Genomic DNA, 19,349 nt, shown 5'->3' with positions numbered 1-19,349 from the left:
CCCCCCCCCCCCCCCCCCCCCCGCACTTACTTTCAAACATAGCATTTAGGGACACAAGGAAGTGAATTGTAACTTTTTCTTCTCTAAATTCTTGGAATTTGGAGATACTGTTTCCTTAAAAGCATTTTCTAATTATATCGTATGATGTAATTCCTTAATATAGTTTCAGAATCTTTCTAGGTAGCAGATTACTTACAGTCACTGCAGGAAGTGTGGCTTTATGGAATTCTGTTCAGGGTTAAGTTTCTATGATTTGGACACGAAGGGTGGAGTACCCCAGGTCATTGTTTATGAAAGCACCTAGTCATCCACTTGGAATACGTGACAGGTTAGAGTATTACAAGTGGAGCTGAGTTATGATAAAGGTTAATGCGTAATCATGTAACCAGGAAATGAAAGCAGTCCTGGAGAAGTTGTGGCGAGGCCAAATGAGCCTTTTACTTCTAGCAAGTACTAGAAACATAATTTCAGTTCTTTTTCCCTTGGTATTTGTTGTCTAGATCAGTGGTTCTGAAACCTTTATTTCAGGACCTCTCTGTAACTCTTAAAAATTACTGAGGACCTGAGAAAACTTGGTTTATATGGGCTATATTTATAAAGATTTATTGTATTAGCTTTGAAAACTAAAATATTTGAAGTAATTATTTAATAAATAATGTGAACACAAACATATGCCCATTAAGGTTTAATACATTTTTATGAAAAATAGCTTCTGAAACAAAATATTAGTGAGACAAGTGGCATCATTACACGGTTTTACAAATTTTTTCTGACTAGTGGAAGAAAAAGGAAAGAGTACATTTTAAAAGGAGTAAAAGTACATTTTAATAGCTTTTTCAAGATAATTGTAGAGATCCTATCAAGAGTCACATGGTCTACCCACTGAGCCAGCCAGGTGCACCATCCCTACCTGTGATTTTGTGACATCATGCATTTGGAAAATACTATTTCACTGAGTTATATCGATCTTCCAAATGTTGGTATATTTTATTAGACAATATAAAAAATCATGTGACTATCACAATAGTGTCATTAAAAAAAACCAAGTTTTTATTTTTATTTTTATTTTTTTAACACTTTTAGGAGTTGACAAACAGAGTGATTATAGTCCAGTTTGGTGGGCTCTCTTTGATCCTGCTGAGGTGTAAGCAGTTTTAGTATCCATTATGAAGAACGGGACTCAAACAAAGTGACTTTCAAAGATTATATGACAAGGGCATGTCAGTGCTGGGCTAGAGTCTAGGTCTCCTGTTTCCCAAGTTCAGTACTATTTTCAAAATAATATTTGCTAGTATTTGTAGCAGTTCATCGAAAACTTCAAATTTTATCCTGATTTTCACACTTAAATATGTAGTATATTTTTTAGCTTTTAATTACTTAGTCTTTCCTTTTGTGTCTTTCACTGGAAAAAAGCAAATATGGTAACTGTTTCTAAAGTGTACTGTCTCCTATGTCAGGAAGCATGATTTATAGAGTGGCCTGTGTTTTTATTTGACCATGGTTTCCACCAAAAGGGTTAGGTGTGGTAGATGCATGGTCAAGATTGTTTGAATGTTTCTGGGAATTGTAGTCCACGGAGAAATAAAAAGATGGCAAAACCATTATTTTAACATCTCTAAAGTTCTTTTATGTTGGGCTCACAAAATATTTAAAATAGAGCCATTTTCAAGGGAAAATAAGTAAAATGTTTATGTAGGCTAAATTTAAAGTCTTTCTTTACTGTGTATTTTATAAGAAAATACACTCAGGAATGATTAAATAATTTTCAGCCATTTTAAAAGATGTTTCAAAATACCTCACAGATTTTATAACAACTTGGAATGTGTGTCTCTTATCTTTAAAATAATATGGAAACCATTCCATTCTTAAAATCAACATTCTTTGGCTACACAAATGCAGTCTTGAGGTGAAAAAAAAATGCAAAAACTCAATTACTTTCAGACCATCTTTCATTCTACTCCTAGTGAAAACGCAAAGCCTGGATTAGGAGATTTGAAAGAGAAGGCACTCAAAAGTACTTGGTGCGAGGGAAGCTGGAAGATCTTAAGTGTATAAATTTATATGACATTTGCAGAAACATTTCACATTTATAGGAAGGAAACATTTTAAACGTGTGTCTTCTTAAAAGACGGCTATATTTATGTTCACAGCGTTACTAGCCTAATAAAACCTGACTGTTTTTCAGAATTAATTTAAATTTGAAAAGAGCGTAATTGCTTTCAGCAATAGAATTCCTTCTTTTCTTTGAATTAGCCTTTGGAGCCTCCACCAGCAGTAGGAACCCTGGAAAAGCCCCATGCTAGGCCCTATCACTTTGATCTGGTCTAGAGTTCTCAAGTGTTAATGTGCATAAGAATTTCTTGAAGAGCTTAACAGATTCTTGGGACGCATCCCTGATTTGGTGAGTATGTAAATAATGGCTGTAACCCAGATATCTGCATTTTAATAAGCTACGCAGGTGTTTGAGTCAGTGTTAAGAGTCGCTGTTTTGGGAACTCAGTGGGTTAGAGAATGTAGATTTTGGGATCTTTTGACTCCAGCTTCCAAAACAGGAGATCCTGTTTTCATGTAAATTTTAGCATTACATGTAAATTTTACCATTAACAGTTCTGTAAATACAGTTTTATCCCTGAATTAGCAATTTGAATACTTAAGGGTTGGTTTACCCCTGGACTCCCTGGTATGAAACAACACATTCATTGAAATCAAAACATTCTAATTTCCTTGAATCTTCTGATGAACCTAACCAAGACTTTAAAATTATTTTAAAGCTTAAAAATAAAATTGAAGCCAAAAGGAAACCTGAAACTTTTCCTAATTCATTTGGATTGTTAGAACTTTATCCATGTGTGTTCTAATGGTCCACATTTACAAAATCTTATTTTTTTTATTGCAGAGTAATTAAGTAAAACTTTTTGGAAAAACAAAATACAAACATTCCAAATATTTTTATTAAAAATTGTAATAATTATTTTCACTTAGATTGTATATCAAAGATGGTTATGGGGTGTTTTTTTTTAGTATGTATATGCAGTATGGTATTAAAGAACAAAATTCAACTTAATCAATCTTAATGATCTTACTGGCTTTGTTCGTTGATTCATGAATCAGACAGCATATCGTCTAGCAGATAGAAAGGGGCTGTAAGGAGATACACAAAATGATAGACATTTATAGATAGAAGGGAGTGGGACCAAGGAAATTATACTAGACACAAGCTAGTTGGTCACTGCTGGCACCTCTCCTGGGGGCTGGCTGGGGACTGGCAGGCAGGTGACCTAACAAGATGCGTGATTGACTGGTGTGGGATTCCCTTTCTGGCAGAGCTGAATGTGAACTAAGTCTTGGTTTGGTGACTTGGGGCATAGCATAAGCATGTCCAATTTGGGCCTGCTTTCACGTTTTTAACAACAGTTTGATAATTTTGAGAAATGAATGCAGTTGTGAGACTAATGCCACAATTAGGATATAGGACGGGTCCATCACCCCCAAAACTGTGTAGTCACTCCATCTGTTGTGGGGTCATTGAGCGCAATGGCCAAAAAAGAATTCTTGAGGCATTGTATGGTGCAACTTAACAGGTTTTTGACGTAGCGCAGCGTGAGGGCCTGTGGGCACGAAGCACTGCACTTTTGTTGTGTGAACCTGGTGGTTATACACTTAGCACTCAAGGGGGATGGGATGTGCAGGGAGGATTAGATCATAAATGTCTTCTTTGAATTTGTGCTTGTAAAACTACTTTTGCAAGATTTCTCTGGTTATTTATCATTCAGTTCAATATCGAGTGTTGGTGCGGTATAAGGTACCCAGGCAGTTCTAAGCCCCTTTAAGAATGTAGCTACCAGCACTCATTTGATCCTTATCAGAACTTGCAGGCTAGAGGTCAGCCTTCGGGGCTACCGGTGAACATTTTCCTGCTTCTATCCCTCATTTCCTCCCTGACCAATTCTCAGTCCTAAAATCTTCAAGGTTGTTGAAGGCCGAAGGGCTCCTGTGCTATAACTTCTTCAAGCTGACAGATGTCCCTACCCATGGACCAAGCTGGTCACTCTCTGTACCTACACGTAACTATTACAGAAGGCCATTGCTATAGAGTCCAGAGTGGATATCTAGGAAGAACTGTTTTGTGCAGTAAGGATCACCTGTCGGCTGGGTGAAGGAGTTAGGAGTTTTACATATACCTCAACAATAGGAGAGAATAAAGCAAAAAAGAACACATTAGGATTAATATTACAAAAAAACAAAAAGTGTGGGTCTTGAACTTGGGGTTGTGAATTCAAGCCCCACAATTGGTGTAGAGATTACTTAAAAATAAAACCTTAAAAAAAAAGTATGTTACAAAGACCCTTTAAGGTAGACATGTTCTCCTCCCAACCAAGAATTTAACCAATCATTGATAGGGCTAGGAGTGAGCCACTACCTTAATTTGTGTGTGGACATCTGCTAAAACTTGGGATACATTAGCAGAGCCATCTGGGATATATATACACACAACATTTAATCTCAATATTAGCATAACTTCCTCTTTAGCTTGCAGTCAGGATGTCAAAGGACAGTAGGTTTTGGAGGGCCACTTTTTGAATTTATATATAACTTTGTGTGTTTGGTTGGGTTAAAGGTGGCTGCTATATGCTTGGCTAAAGCCTCTGTTTGTCATTTTTACGTCGATAGTGGTGGCTTCCAGGACAAATATGGCTAAGATAAAACCATTAAGAAGCCTTGCCTTCTTTGCCTGATGTCTAGTCATAACAATATCCTAATTATGAGGATTCGCTGGCAAGTAGGAGATACCTTGTCCCAAGAGATAAGGGCATCTCCTAGTGCATTCTCCGATCTAGCTAAAAGCAAGGCAGGGCCATCCACTAGCCACACGAGTTCATAGTTAATTAACCCTACGGAGTGCGATGCGCTCTGACCTTTAAAGAACGATTTTGTTATCCCAGCCCCATGGATTTGTTCAAGGTCACAGCCGATTTACACAGTTACTGAGGAGTCCATCCCATTGTCCAGCTGTTTAATCATATGTTTGTTGTGTGAACAACATGGAGCCCCCTTTATTAGCCAAGCAGGAAGATTATCTATATAGGAACTCTTAGGGTAGTGTTTTCGAAGTTTACCTCAGTTGTCTAGCTTAGGCAAACAACAAACATCTAAAGAAGTTCATCAGACCTAGAATCTATGGGGTGCCTGGGGACTCATTCGGTCAAGTGTCCCAGTCTTGATCTTCGGGTCATAAGGTCAGGGCCTGTGTTGGGCTCCACACTGGGTGTGAAGCCTATTTAAAAAACCAAACAATCAAATAAACAAAAACAACCGGAATCTATGGGTATCATAAGGATGCGTTTTTTAAAGTTTATTTTGTGTGGGGGGGGTTGGGGGTGGAGAGCATGAGTGGAAGTGGTTCAGAGAGAGAGAAAGAGAATCCCAAGAATTCTGTGCTGGACAGCACAGAGCCCAACACAGGGATCCATCCCACGAACCATGAGCTTATGACCTCAGCCAAAACCAAAAGTTAGATGCTTAAGTGACTGAGCCACCCAGATGCCTCTAAGGATGCATTATTGAAACTTTTAGCAGCCTCTTGAGGCCAGAGCCAAGCCAGGTATTTGTCATAATACTGCCTGCAATACCTGTAGATTTGCGTGTATTCCTCTCCTTGAGGTCCCCCCCAATATCCTGAGGTTCCTACACCTGCCGGGAATGGACATCCTTTATTCACCTGGTAAGGCTGCTAGGAACCTTAACCCTAGCAGGGTATCAAACCAACATTTCCAAGGGGCTCCATTGGCTCCATAAAGTCAGCCTTAATTCCTTAAAGCTGTTTCATCATATCTGAGTCTATGCATGTCTTTCCCAAATAGGACATTCCAGTTAAAGCCTTGGTAAAATAACCAGTGTTTTCAGTGGTGTCCTGTTACAAGAACAGATTCTCATTGAACTTATGCAAATAATTATAGGCTACAGAAGAAAGAATACTCACTGAGTTTCTGAATTTCAGAAGGTTCAGGTAGAGAGAAAAGTTAAATGCTTCAATTTGTTCACAAGGGAATACTTTTTCATAGTTCTATAAATCATGGATATTTTAAGAGAAGGTTTACTTAAATCTAGAAGAGGAAACATTAGAGAATGAGCAATGTTTCAAACAAGAGTCATTAAACCTATAATCATCTTCCTTAGTTCATTCAGTTCTATGTTATTCATTTTTGTTCTGTTTGAATGCAGCTTTCCTATTAGTTCTGGAAATTCTTACACAGTTTGGTAATATCCTAAAGATATCAAATACCTGTATTTGTCATATTCCTTTTCATAAATCTCTTGGAAGATGAAACACATTTTGCAAGAGTATCAGGACAATAACTATAAATGACAGGAAAAAAAAAACCCCTCAGAGATGGACATGGTTAAAGACCCGATATGAGGGGCGCCTGGGTGACTCGGTCATTTGGACGTCCAACTCTTGATTTCAGTGCAGGTCATGATCACAGAGTTTGTGGGATCGAGCCCTGGATTGAGCTCTGAGCTGACAGCAGGGAGCCTGCTTGGGATTCTTTCTCTCTCTCTGCCCCTCCCCTTACTTGTGCGCTTGCACACACACTCTCTCTCTCTCTCTCTCTCAAAATAAATGAAAAAATAAAATTCACTTATTAAAAAAATGAAGATCTGATGTAAGTTCATTGTAATGTAGCTAACAAGGAAATCCAGTTACTTCTGTGACATATAACACTTCAAAAATCAGAATATTGAGCAATGACCTTATGCCGAACATATTAAAACTTCAGGAATTTTATATATTTTCTAGAATAGTTGTGTTTTTTTTATGTCTTTTATTTATTTTTGAGAGACAGAGAGAGACAGCGCTAGCAGGGGAGGGTCAGAGAGAGAGGGAGACACAGAATCCGAAGCAGGCTCCAGGCTCTGAGCTAGCTGTCAGCACAGAGCCCGATGCGGGGCTTGAACCCACGAACTGTGAGATCATGACCTGAGCTGAAGCTGGCCGCTTAACCGACTGAGCCACCCAGGCGCCCCTAGAATAGTTTTAGCATTTACCCATATAATGTAACCTAAGAAGGTTTATCATTATAAGCTTGACCCTGCTTTCCAAGTAACGTATCAAATAAACAAGCCTACTTAGTCAAAAAGACTTCATTTACCATCTAAATCTCAGGAAGTTTGTTAACCTCAGAAAGTTTTAAAGCACATGCCTAAATAGGATTACAGATCATTATAAAACTTAATAATTAATTATATATTTACCAAAGTGGGCAGTAGGAAATTCTACAGAAGGTTAGATAATTGTTAGCAAAACTTAGCTTCCTTAGTATTTAGAAGTTTGAATCCTCTTAAGTAATCAAAGACCTGAAAAAGAAAAAACATAGAAGCTTTATTTTTCTGGGCAAATAAAGAAAAAGAAACTTTGTATACAGTTTCTCACCAAGAGCAGTCCAAGAATCCAAAACTTTTTGTCTTTAACAGAAGCAGAATTTCAGTCTTCTACCAGTGCGTTTTTAAAATCCGTTCATTTCGATCTTAGTCCTGACCACACAATAAAACTCTTTTCTAAAGATTTCTCTTCACAAACCTTCTACAACTTTACTTTCAGATTTTGTTGTAAGCTGTTTCTCTCCAAATAACCAGCCTCATTTTAGGACAAAATTACTTTCATTTCCCCCCAACAAAATGTATTTCCATTCCTTCTATCTTTCCCATCGATCTCCTACAGAGCCTTGCCTTGTTCCATTACTCCTAATTATATTTAACAGAATTTTAACTCTTCGAAACCTTAGTTTCCAATGAAATGAAATAGTAACTAATTGTGAACTCTTAAGCCAGAATTCTTTAGATAGGCAAATTTATAAATATGTTTCGTAATTTCTAAAAACAGATGTTTTTCCACAGTACAGTCTTTCAGTAAAGCATCAAGCTTGTTTACCAATGGGCCCAAGTATCTTCAGTTTCTCTGCAAGAAGAAGGCAAACCTGTGTTCAGTAACCGATGCTTTAGGACTCCGTGTCATTTGGAAAAGTTTTAGATATCCAGTAAATTCAATCCTATTTATCATCTAACTTGGCAAAACTTTAAAGTTTTAGGTTACCAAATATTTTGAAAGCAATAAACCTTTTTTATTTATTCAACCAACCTGTTTTTATTTTAACATTTATTTATTTTGAGAGAGAGCGAGCGAGCGAGCAAGAGCATGCACGCTTGCGCTTGGGGCAGAGAGCGAAGGAGAGAGAGAATCCCAAGTAGGTTCTGCTCTGCGATATGGGTATGGAGGCTGACATGGGGCTTGAACTCACTAACCATGAGATCACGACCTGAGCCAGAATCAAGAGTTGGACTCTTAACTGATGGAGCCACCCAGCCACTCCTCGAACCTACCTATTTTTTAATAGCTACCCACGAAAATTTTGAGACAAATTTTAAGTCCTCTTTCTTCCTGACAAATTGCAACAGAGATAACAGGAGCTTATTTGACCTTTAGTAAAACCAGATAGAATTAAAGTATTATATGTAAAGCTGTTAACTTTAAAGATGTCCTACTTAATTAAAGTAACAAATTTAAATTAGTCTAAATACTGAACATGTTGCACCTGGGTCTGCTTAAAAGTCAATCAGTTTGTTCCCCATGGTCACTTTTTACCTAGGGAAACTTTGGGGACATCTTAAGTGGGTGGTTTGAGTCCTGAACCCCTTCATGTTGACCAGGGAGGTGTTCCAGTTTGGACTTCATGCGGAAGCAGCCCAGCACGTTGGAATGCCTTTCCGTCTTTGATAGCGAGGGCAGGAGGAGCAGGGGCCAATGGTGCCTGGGGCACTGAAGATGGCATAGGAGCCCATTATGCAAGCTGGTGGTGCAGAAACAGGAGGAGGGGGGAGGACAGAAGAGGTGGGGTGCCACCAGCAAGGCTGTAGGTCTATACAAGCCGAGGTGGCACAGAAAGAGGACTTCTGGTCCTAAAGCTCATCAGCTCAGACGGATGAACAGATGCACGTTTTCTTCCTGACAACAGAAAGTGAAAATATGCAGGTCCTGTGGGGCTGGAGAAGACAGGGAGCTTTCTTGAAACAAAGGGAATTTCAGCAGTTTCTTTGGAATATTCCTTAAAGCCCCTGTCTGGAGGTAGACTAACTAGATGGTTGGCTGCAGTTATCGTTGCCATTAGCCAGGGAAATGAGCGAGGGAGAAAACTCCTATACAAGAGGCAGGCAACATTCATCTGGTTTTCTCAAGGTATATTCTAGGTCTGACACACGAGAGAAGAAGCAAATGAAGAGGAGATGAGTAACTTAGGAAAAATAGAGGGAGGCATGTACAGGATCTTGGCAGCAACCTGTTGACAGGATGAAGTGGGGCACCTGGAGAACAGGACAGGACACAGGTGATGTGGCAGATTAACAGAAGCAGAAGGGCCCGAGGCAGGTGAGTGATGGTGGAGTGAGGAGCAGAGGTGAGGAGACAGGTGTTCTCACGCCCTCTACCAGAATCAGGACAGATCACACACAGGGCCTTAAAGAGCTGACCGTGTGGGATTTTGGTCTACTTTTCTGAGCAGATTGCCCCATCCTCTAGTTTATACTGAGGCCAGCAATGTTCAAAAGTAAGCTGACTTGGGAAGGAAGCATACAGGTGTCAGGGCCAAGCTGGTTCCGGTTTCTCAAGAGGTATCCCAGGGGAGTGTTGGATGGGATCGAGGATGGGAAAGATAGGGAGAGCCCCCTGGCCTGGACGCATCCCTGCTGATCCCCAGGAGCATTGCTCTGTTTAGTCTGGGCCCTGGGGACACCTCCCTGGAACCATCAAATTATTGTCCCTGGTGCAGGTGGGCATCTCCGACCTGCTGAGCTCTGACCTAGCATGCCTCCCAAAGAAGGAACCTGCCCATCCTTTCAATCACATGGGTTTCCTTGGGAGACAGGACAAGTCTCCCCCGTACTGAGGTTGCATTTAATCTGGCAAACCAGCAGTGTTTGTTTCCTTTGTAGGCCTTTTCCCAGGTGGATCAGAAATCCTGTTGTCCAAATTGGCTCTAATGTGCTAGGAGACAGCCCAAGGGAGAATCCTTTGGGGTTGAGAATGTTGATCCCATAGTTACTTCCTACAAAACGAAGAGAGTACGTTAACTGACTTGCGTCCATTAACCAAAACTCCCCTTTGCTTCCAAATGACAGAATATTCTCATCAGGAATCTTGCCGAAGGTTCTGGGGTTCAGAGCGGCAGGTGGTGTTTCTCTTCTTGACTGCTCTGACACCTGTGTACTTCTCGAGAAGGGATGTCGACCTTCCTTTGCTTCTTTATTGCATCCTGGACTTCAGTAGTGCTGGTGAAAGGACTGCCTCGCCACGGAAATTGGGGCTGCCTCTTTCCATTTTGTGGGAGTCAATGTGTTTGGCGACCAATAATAATCACTTTTGTAAGACTCTAGATCTAATATTAATGGATGGGGTAAAGGTCCTGGCTTTTGTTAGGAAGGGACAGTTATTTTAAATCATGATGAATGTCGTATATCTAAGCTAGAAGTACTTTCATTCTGAGAGTAGGACAAAGAACACTGAACAGCCCGTGCGTAAGGAGAAATGCAAGACATGAAAAAAACGAAAGTCTGGAACTCCTGTCCTATCTCGGCAACTTCCTCATGAGCTTTATCCATGACCCAGTCTCAAGGGAGCAGTCCCTTGTTGGGTAAGTGCCCCAGCTAGGTAATAGTTTTGACTATTACACGGTCAGATGTATCTTGGATTTTATGCTCTCTGAGGGATCACACTGGGTCATTTAGAAAGAAACCTTACCCAGCAGTCTTATGATCGGCGGCCGTCCTAATGACATATAGAGCCATCCTGTGCCCAAGAAGAATACAAGTATTAGAAGAATAGGTAAGGGGCTCCTAGGTGGCTCAGCCGGTCAAGCGTCCAACTTTGGCTTAAGTCATGATCTCATGGTTCATGAATTCGAGTCCCGCGTTGGGCTCTGTGCTGACAGCTCAGAGCCTGGAGCCTGCTTCAGATTTTGTTTCTCCCTCTCTCTCTGACCCTTCCCCATTCATGCTGTCTCTCTTTCTCTCAAAAATAAATAAACATTAAAAAAATTATTTTAAAGAAGAGGTAAAATAGGGAGAGCCTGATTTCTGAGCCCAGTGCCGTTACAGTCAGTTATTTATTTTGAGAGAGAGAGAGAGAGAAAGAGAGAACGAGAGAGAGAGAGCAAGCAAGCTTGAGCAGGGGAGGGGCAGAGAGAAAGGGAGATGAAGAATCCCAAGCAGGTTCCCCACTCATTGAGGAGCCCAATGCTGGCTTCATCTTACGTCTCTTGGACCATGACCTGACCCAAACTCAAGAGTGGGGCACTCAACTGACTGAGCCACCCAGACACTCCTTATCAGGGAAATTTGATCATGATTTTGTTGTTGTAGTTAAGAAATCTTTGCCTGGCCTGGGCTCACAAATATTTTCTCCTGTGTTTTCTTTTAGAAATTGTATAATTCTTGGTTTTATATTTGGACTTATGAGGCATTTCCTGTGAATTTTATGGATATCCTATTGGTACAGCATCATTTGTTGAAAGGACTGTTTTTTTTCTCCATTGAATTCCCTTTGTACTGTGCTGAAAATCGATTGATTGTATATGTATGGTTCCATTTCTGGATTCTCTTTTGTCCCATTGATCCATGTGTCTATTCTTTCACCAATTCTATACTAACTTGATTACTACAGTGTTCCAGTAAGTCTTGAAAACCAATGTGAGTCTCCCCATCTGGTTTTCTTTTTCAAAATTATTTTGATACTTATGATTTTTTTGCTTTTTCTTATAACTTTTAGAATCAGTTTGTCAATTTCTACAGAAAGACATTGGTCATTGCTAGAACACAGAGTTTATTTTTGTTTACTGACCATATATACTATGGCTTTAAAAAACTCATTTTATATTTATTTACTTTTTAAAAAGATTTTATTTTTAAGTAATCTTTACACCTAGGGTGGGGCTCAAACCCACAACCCTGAGATCAAGAGTCACATTCTGTACCAAACCCCCTCACTTTTTATTTTTAATACTTATTTTGTTAATTCACTGGGATTTTCTACACAGATATAGTTTTAAAAAATACAGTTTTATTTCTTGCTTTCTAAACTGTATGCTATTATATTCCCTTTTTGCCTTTATTGCACTGCCTCGAACCCCCAGTCTGTTTTTGAAAAGGAACAATGAGGGCCTATATCCTTGCCCTATTCCTGATCTTTAGGGAAGATATTCATTCTTTCATCATTAAACATGATGTTAGCTATAATTTCTTTGTAAATGCTTTTGACCAGGTTGAGGAAGTTTCCTTTATAGTTTGCTGAGAGTTTTTAACATGAATGGATGTTACTTTTCGTTAAATGCTTTTTCTGCATCTAAGAGATCAATATATAGTTTTTCTTCCTTAGAACATCAATTAGGTGAATTATGCTAATTGATTTTAATATTTTTTTAATGTTTACTTTTATTTTTGAGAGAGAGACAGAGCATGAGCCTGGCAGGGGCAGAGAGAGAGGGAGACAGAATCTGAAGCAGAATCTGTCAGCACTGAGCTGGATGCAGGACTTGAACTCATGAACCTGTGAGATGATGACCTGCGCGGAAGTTGGACTCAACTGACTGAGCCACCCAGGCGCCCCTTCATTGATTTTAATATTGAGTCAGTCTTGCATGCTCTTGGATAAAGCCAATTTGGTATAGTGCTAAATTTAATTTTCTAACATTTTGTCATGGATTTTTACATCTGTGTTCATTAGAAATACGAGTCCATAATTTTGTCTTTGTATTGTCACAATATTAGGGCCTCATGACATGAGCTGAGAATTGTTCTTCCTATTTTGTTTTCTGGAAGGATTTGTGTAAAACCAGTCCTTTTTTAAAATTAGTACTATTTCTTGTTTTGATAGTGTATCTTTTCAGAAATGTGTCTATTTCAATGAGGTTGTTCGATTCATGTGCATCGAGTTGTTTGCCAAATTCCCTTATTATTTTTTAAGAGTCTGCTTTTGGTTTTATTGATTTTCTCTTTCTGTTTTCAATTTTATTGATTTTTTTAATGTAAACTCTACTCCCAGTGTGGGGCTCGAACTCAGGACCCCAAGGTCAAGAGTCACATGGTCTAATGAGTGAGCCAGCCAGGCACCCCTCAATTTCATTGATTTTGATTTGTATTGATATTGCTTCTCTCCTTTTGTTTGCTTTGAGTTTAATTTGCACTCTTTCCCAGGTGCCCCGCTCCCTGCTTTCTTTCATTTTTTCTTTGTTTTGTTTTGTTTTTTTTTAAACATTTATTTATTTTCAAGAGACAGCACAAGCAGGAGAGGGGCAGAGAGGGGGTGAGACACAGAATCTGAAGCAGGCTCCAGGCTCTGAGCTGTCAGCACAGAGCCTGATGCAGGTTTCAGACTCACACACTGGGAGATCATGACCTGAGCTGAAGTTGGACGCTTAACCGACTGAGCCACCCACCCGCCCCGTCTCCGTGCTTTCTTAAAGTAGAAGTTCAGATAGTTCTTCCAGTTTGATATAAACATTTAATTATATAAATTTCCCAAGAATATTTTTAGCTTTGTTCTATAAGTTTTGATGTTGTGTCAGAATATTTTCTAATTTCCCTTGTGATTTCATCTGTGACCTGCAGGTTATTTAGGAATGTTTTGTTTACTTTCTAGATATTACAGCATTTTTGCAGGTGTTTTTTTGTTTTACTGACTTTCAATTATTTTCATTGTGGTAAAACAACAAATTTCAGGTTGAAAAAATTTTTCTTAATTTGTTAAGGTTGGTGGTATGGCTGAGAATATGCGGTCTCTTGGAGCCTGCTCCGCATGTACTTAAAGAGAAGATATTGTTCTGTTTTCTTAATATATTTTTATATTATTTAATTATTTTACTTTATGTTTCTAATTTATTTTATATTATTATTAATACTTTGAATATATTGCTTTTGATGCATGGAGTGTTCTGAAAACGTTAATTTGGTTGATAGCCTTCTACCAACCAGCTGTCCTTTATTGATGTTTTCATATACTTATTCCATCAGTTACAGAAAGAGAAGGGTTGAAGCCCCTAATTGTACTTGTGGATTTTTTTAATTCTCATTTTAGTCATAGTTTTGCCTCACTTATTATAATACGCTGTTGTTAGGTACCTAGACATTTAGGATTATTGTGTGTTTTTGCACAACTAATCCCTTTATTGTCATTGAATAACTATTTTTATACCTGGAAATTTTCTTGGAAGTATATTTTGATAATATATTGACTAGGGCTTCTTCTTTTTTTTTTTTTTTTAACATTTATTTTGAGAGAGAGGCAAGAGAGAAAACTCTCTAAGTGCAGAGCCTGATGCAAGGCTCAATCTCACAAACCTCGAGATCATGATGTGAGCCAAAATCAAGAGTCAGAGGTTTAATTGACTGAGCCACGCTGGCTCCCCTCCAGTTTCTGTTGATTAGTATTTGCATGGTTTTTTCCTTGTCCTACTTTTAACTATATATTTGTTTAATGTGGATTTCTGCTATCTTTTGTCGCTCATTCTAAGATTTTATTTCTAACCCTTCTGTTTGACTTTTAAAAATACCTTTATGAAGATTTAACTCACACACCATCTACTTCATCCATTTGAAGTGTACAATTCAGTTGCTTTTGGTACATCATAGAGTTGTGCAATCATCACCACAGTCAATTTGGAATATTTTCATCATCTCAGAAAGAAATCCCATGCCCATTAGTAAACAATCTCCATTTTCCCCCCAAACACCCCTACTTGCTTTCGGGCTTGATCACTTTGCCCAATTTGAACATTTCATATAAACAGAATCATATAACATGCAGTGTTTTGTGACTGTCTTCTTAGCATAATTGTTTCGAACATGTTATAACATGCATCAGTGCTTAATTCTTTTTTATTACTAAGCACTCTACTCTAGAACTGTGCATCTTATTTAGCCATTCATTACCTGATGGACATTTGGATTGTTTCCAGTCTTTTGGCTGTTAACAAATAATGTTGCTGTCAACATTCATGTACAAGTTTTTGTGTGCATGTATATTTTCATTTCTCATGTATATGTGACGAGAGAGAGAAGTGAGGTTCCTGGGTTATATGATAACTCTCTATTTAACCTTTTGCGGAACTGCCAAATTGCCTTCAAAAGTGACCATACTTTTTTACTTATGACCAGCAACACCAGGGTTCCAATTCTTCTGCATTTTTACTGACATTTGCTTATTGCCCTCTTTTTGATAATAGTCATTCTAGTGCTGTGAGTTGGTTATAGCATTGCAGTTTTGATGTGCTTTTCCCTGATGGCTGGTGATGTTGAGCATGTTTTCATGTGCTTTTTGGCCACTTATACATTTTTTTTGGTGAAACATCTATTTAAATCCTTTGCTTATTTTTGAGTTATTTGTGTTTTTATTATTTAGTTATAAGAGTTCATTATGTATTCTAGATAGAAGTCTGTTACCATATATTTGCAAATATTTTCTTCCATTCAGTGAGGGTTTCTTTCTTTCTTTCTTCCTTTTTTTCTTTTTTACTATGTTGATAATGTCCTTTGTAGCACAAAAGTTTTAAATTGTTTAAATTTAGGTATAATTGACATAATATTGCAAAATTATCACCACAATAAGTCTAGTTTAACATCTGTCACCGTACATAGTTAAAAATGGTTTTTTCTTGTGGTGAGAACTTTTAAGATTTAGTCTCTTAGCAACTTTCAGATATGCAGTACAGTTAATATTATTAAGTAAGTATAGTTATCATGTTGTACCTTAATTCCCCATAACTTTATTTTATAACTAGAAGTTTGTACCTTTTGATTTCCTACTTTTTTATGGCTGGATAATATTCTCTTGTATATATATACCACATTTTCTTTATTTATACATTCATTAGTGGACACATAGGTTGTTTCCATTTTGTTTTTAAAGTAATCTCTTTGTCCAATATGGGGCTTGAACTCACAACCCCAAGAACAAGAGTCTCATGCTCTACTGACCAGCTAGCTGGATGACCCTAGGTTGTTTCCATTTCTTGGCTATTGCAATAATGCTGTAGTTAACATGTGGGTACGTGTATCTTTCCAGCTTAGTGTTTGTATTTTCTGCAGATAAATACCCAGAAGTGGAGATACTGGATCATATGGTATTTCTATTTTTGAGGAACCTCCATTATTGTTTTATATAGTGACTGCACTGATTTATATTCCCACCAATGGTACACAAAGGTTCCCTTTTTTCCACATCCTCACTAACACTTATCTCTTGTCTTTTTAATAATAGCCATTCTAACATGTGTGATGGGAGTATCTCATTGTGGTTTTGATTTGAATGTCCTTGGTAATTAGTGATGTGCATTTTTTTCATATACCTATGAGTTGTATGAGTTCATGATATAGTTTGGGTATTAACTCCTTCTCAGATACTATATATAATTTGTGAATATTTTCTCCTCTTTAGTAAGTTATCTTTTCATTTTGTTGATAGTTTACTTTGCTGTGCAGAAGCCTTTTAGTTTGATGTAGTCACACTTACTTATTTTCAATTTTGCCGGTTTACTTTTCTTCTTAAATCCAAAAAAAATCATTGCTAAGACCTTATCAAGGAGCTTATTGCCTGTGTTTTGTTATAGGAGGTTTATTGTTTCAGGTCTTACATTCAAGTATTTATGTCATTTTGGGTGAGTTTTTCTGTATGATTTAAGATAGAGGTCCAGTTTCATTCTTTGACATGTTTTGACATGGCTGTCCAGTTTTCCCAACACTATTGATTGAAGAGACTATTTTTTCTCTATTGTTTGTTCTTAACTCCTTTTTTGTAAATTAAAAAAATTTTTTTTAATTTTAGAGAGAAAGAAACAGAACATGAGCGGGAGAAGGGCAGAGAGGGAGAGGGAGACACAGAATCCGAAGTAGGCTACAGGCTCTGATCTGTCAGCACAGAGCCCAATGCAAGGCTCAAAACCACGAATCATGAGATCACGACCTGAGCCGAAGTTGGACACTTAACCAATTGAGCCACCCAGGAGCCCCTCCTTTGCTGTAAATTAATTGACCATATGTGTGTGCTTTTATTTCTGGGCTATGAATTCTGTTCTATTGATCTCTGTATCTGTTTTTATGTCCATACCATACTGTTTTCATTACTATAGCTTTGTGCTATAGCTTGAAGTCAAGAAGTGTGATGCCTTTAACTTTGTTCTTTCTCAGGATTACTTTGACTCTTTGAGATTTTTTTGTGGTTCCATATAACGTTAGGATTATTTTATTTTTGTGAGAAGTGTCATTGGAATTTTGGTAGGCATTGCATTGAATCTGTACATTGCTTTGGATAGTGTGGACATTTTAACAATATTATATAGATATGTGCAGAATATTCCACCTAAAAACAACAGAATACACTTTTCTTCTCAAGTGTACATGGAACACTCTTCAGGATAGATCAGAGATCAGGCCACAAAACAAATCTTAAAAATTTTAGAAGAGTGAAATCATATCAAGCATCTTTTTTAACCACAGCAGTATAAAAGTAGAAATAAATTACAAGAACAAAAGTGGAAAATTCAGTAATTTGTGGAAAGTAAACAAAAAGCTACTGAATAACCAATGGATCAAAGAAGAAATCAAAAAAGAAAACAAAGTAAAGCCCCTTGAGACAACTGAAAATGGAAATAGAACACACATAACATCCGAGATACAGCAGTCGTTAGAAGAGGGGAGTTCATAGCAGTAAATGTTTACATCAAGAAATCAGAAAAATCTTAATCTAATTTTACATCTCAAGGAACTAGAAAAAGAACAAATGAGCCCAAACTTAGTAGAAGGAAGGAAAAAACAAAGATCAGAGCAGGAAAAAAAGTGAAATAGAAACTAAACAGCAATAGAAAAGATCAGTGAAACTAAGAACTGTTTCTTTGAAAAGATAAACAAAATTGACAAATCTTGCTTGAGCTCAACTCACCCAGTAGAAAAGAGAAAGGACTCAAATAAAATCGGACATAAAACAGAAGTTACAGTTGATACCACAGAAATACAAAAGATCCTAAGAGACTACATGAACAATTGTATCCCACCAAATCGGAAAACCTATAAGAAATGGATAAATTCCTAGTAACATGCAACCTATCAAGACTTTATCTTAAGGAAATAGAAAATCTGAAGAGACTGATTACTAGTAAGGAGATTGAATTAATAATCAAAAGCCTCTCCCAAAACTAAAGTCCAGGACCAGGCAGCGTTACTGGTGAATTCCGCCAACATTTAAAGAATTAATACCAATTCTTCTCACACTATTCCAAAATATAGAAAAGAAAGGAACACTTCAAAGATCATTTTATGAAGCCAGCATCACCCTGATACCAAAACCAGGCAGGGATGCCAGAAGAAAAGAAAATTGCTGGCCTGTGTCCCTCATGCATATGGATGCAAAAATCCTTAGCAAAATATTAGCAGACCAAGTTCAATGATACATGAGATGGATCATACAACATGATCAAGCAGGATTTATTCTAGGGATGCAAGGGTAGTTTAACATCTACGAATCAATGTAATATACTACATTAATAACATGGAAGATAAAAATAGTGTGATCATCTCAGTAGATGCAGAAAAAGCCTTTGACAAAATTCACCATCTGTTTATGATAAAAACTCTCAGCAAACTGGGAATAGAGGGAACACACCTCACTGTAATAAAGACTGTATATGAGAAAATCATAGCTAACATTATATTCAGTAGTGAAAAGCTGGAAGCTTTTCCTCTAAGATCAGGAACAAGATGAAGATGCCTGTTCTCGCCACTTTAATTCAACACAGCACTGGAAGTCATAGCCAGAGTAATTTGGCCAGAAAAAGAAAGAAAAGGCATCCAAATAGGAAAGGAAGAAGTAAAACGGTCACCATTTGCATTTGACATTAAAAAATATTATTTAAGTAATCTCTACATTGAATGTGGGGTTCAAGCTTACAACCCCGAGATCAAGAGTCTCATGCTCAGACTGAACCATCTAGGTGCCCCTGCAGCTGACATTTTTACAAGCTTTAAACCACACTGAGATACCTACCACCTCACGCCAGTCAGAGTGGCTAAACTGAACAAAGCAAGAGACTGTAGATGTTGGAGAGGGTGTGGAGAGATGGGCACCCTCTTACACTGTTGGTGGCAATGTAAACTGGTGCAGCCACTCTGGAAAACAGTGTGGAGATTCCTCAAAAAACTATTGATAGAACTCCCTTATGACCCAGCAATAGCATGGCTGGGGATTTACCCAAGAGAGACAGAAATGCTGATGCATAGGAGCACATGTACCCCAATGTTCATAGCAGCAATGTCAA

The 19,349-nt window shown here is 38.0% G+C and overlaps 1 protein-coding gene across 8 annotated transcripts in view; it reads left to right on the top strand.

Annotated features, from left to right (window-relative positions):
- The window catches only part of C13H9orf85 (chromosome 13 C9orf85 homolog), a 129,176-nt gene that overhangs the window by 45,030 nt on the left and 64,797 nt on the right, over window positions 1-19,349 (top strand). Inside the window, exons 3-4 of one of the 8 annotated variants that reach the window (XR_003901723.1) lie at window positions 2,254-2,401; window positions 9,233-9,284. The exons of 3 other annotated variants lie outside the window; for them this stretch is intronic. Coding sequence is in view for 2 of the 5 variants with exons in the window: in XM_029919476.1 (XP_029775336.1) it covers window position 16,865 (1 nt within the window). In the remaining 3 variants the exon portion in view is untranslated. Of the gene's footprint in view, window positions 1-2,253; window positions 2,402-9,232; window positions 9,285-10,170; window positions 10,683-12,488; window positions 12,517-16,864; window positions 16,900-19,349 lie in introns of those variants that run through there. 4 more of the 8 variants (XR_003901722.1, XR_003901724.1, XM_029919476.1 and 1 more) reach the window with 4 other exon arrangements.

Source organism: Suricata suricatta, chromosome 13 (assembly GCF_006229205.1).
Source record: "Suricata suricatta isolate VVHF042 chromosome 13, meerkat_22Aug2017_6uvM2_HiC, whole genome shotgun sequence".
Lineage (NCBI taxonomy): Eukaryota > Metazoa > Chordata > Mammalia > Carnivora > Herpestidae > Suricata > Suricata suricatta.
The sequence above is the reverse complement of the archived record's forward strand: the minus strand, read 5'-3'. Positions and strand labels throughout refer to the sequence as shown.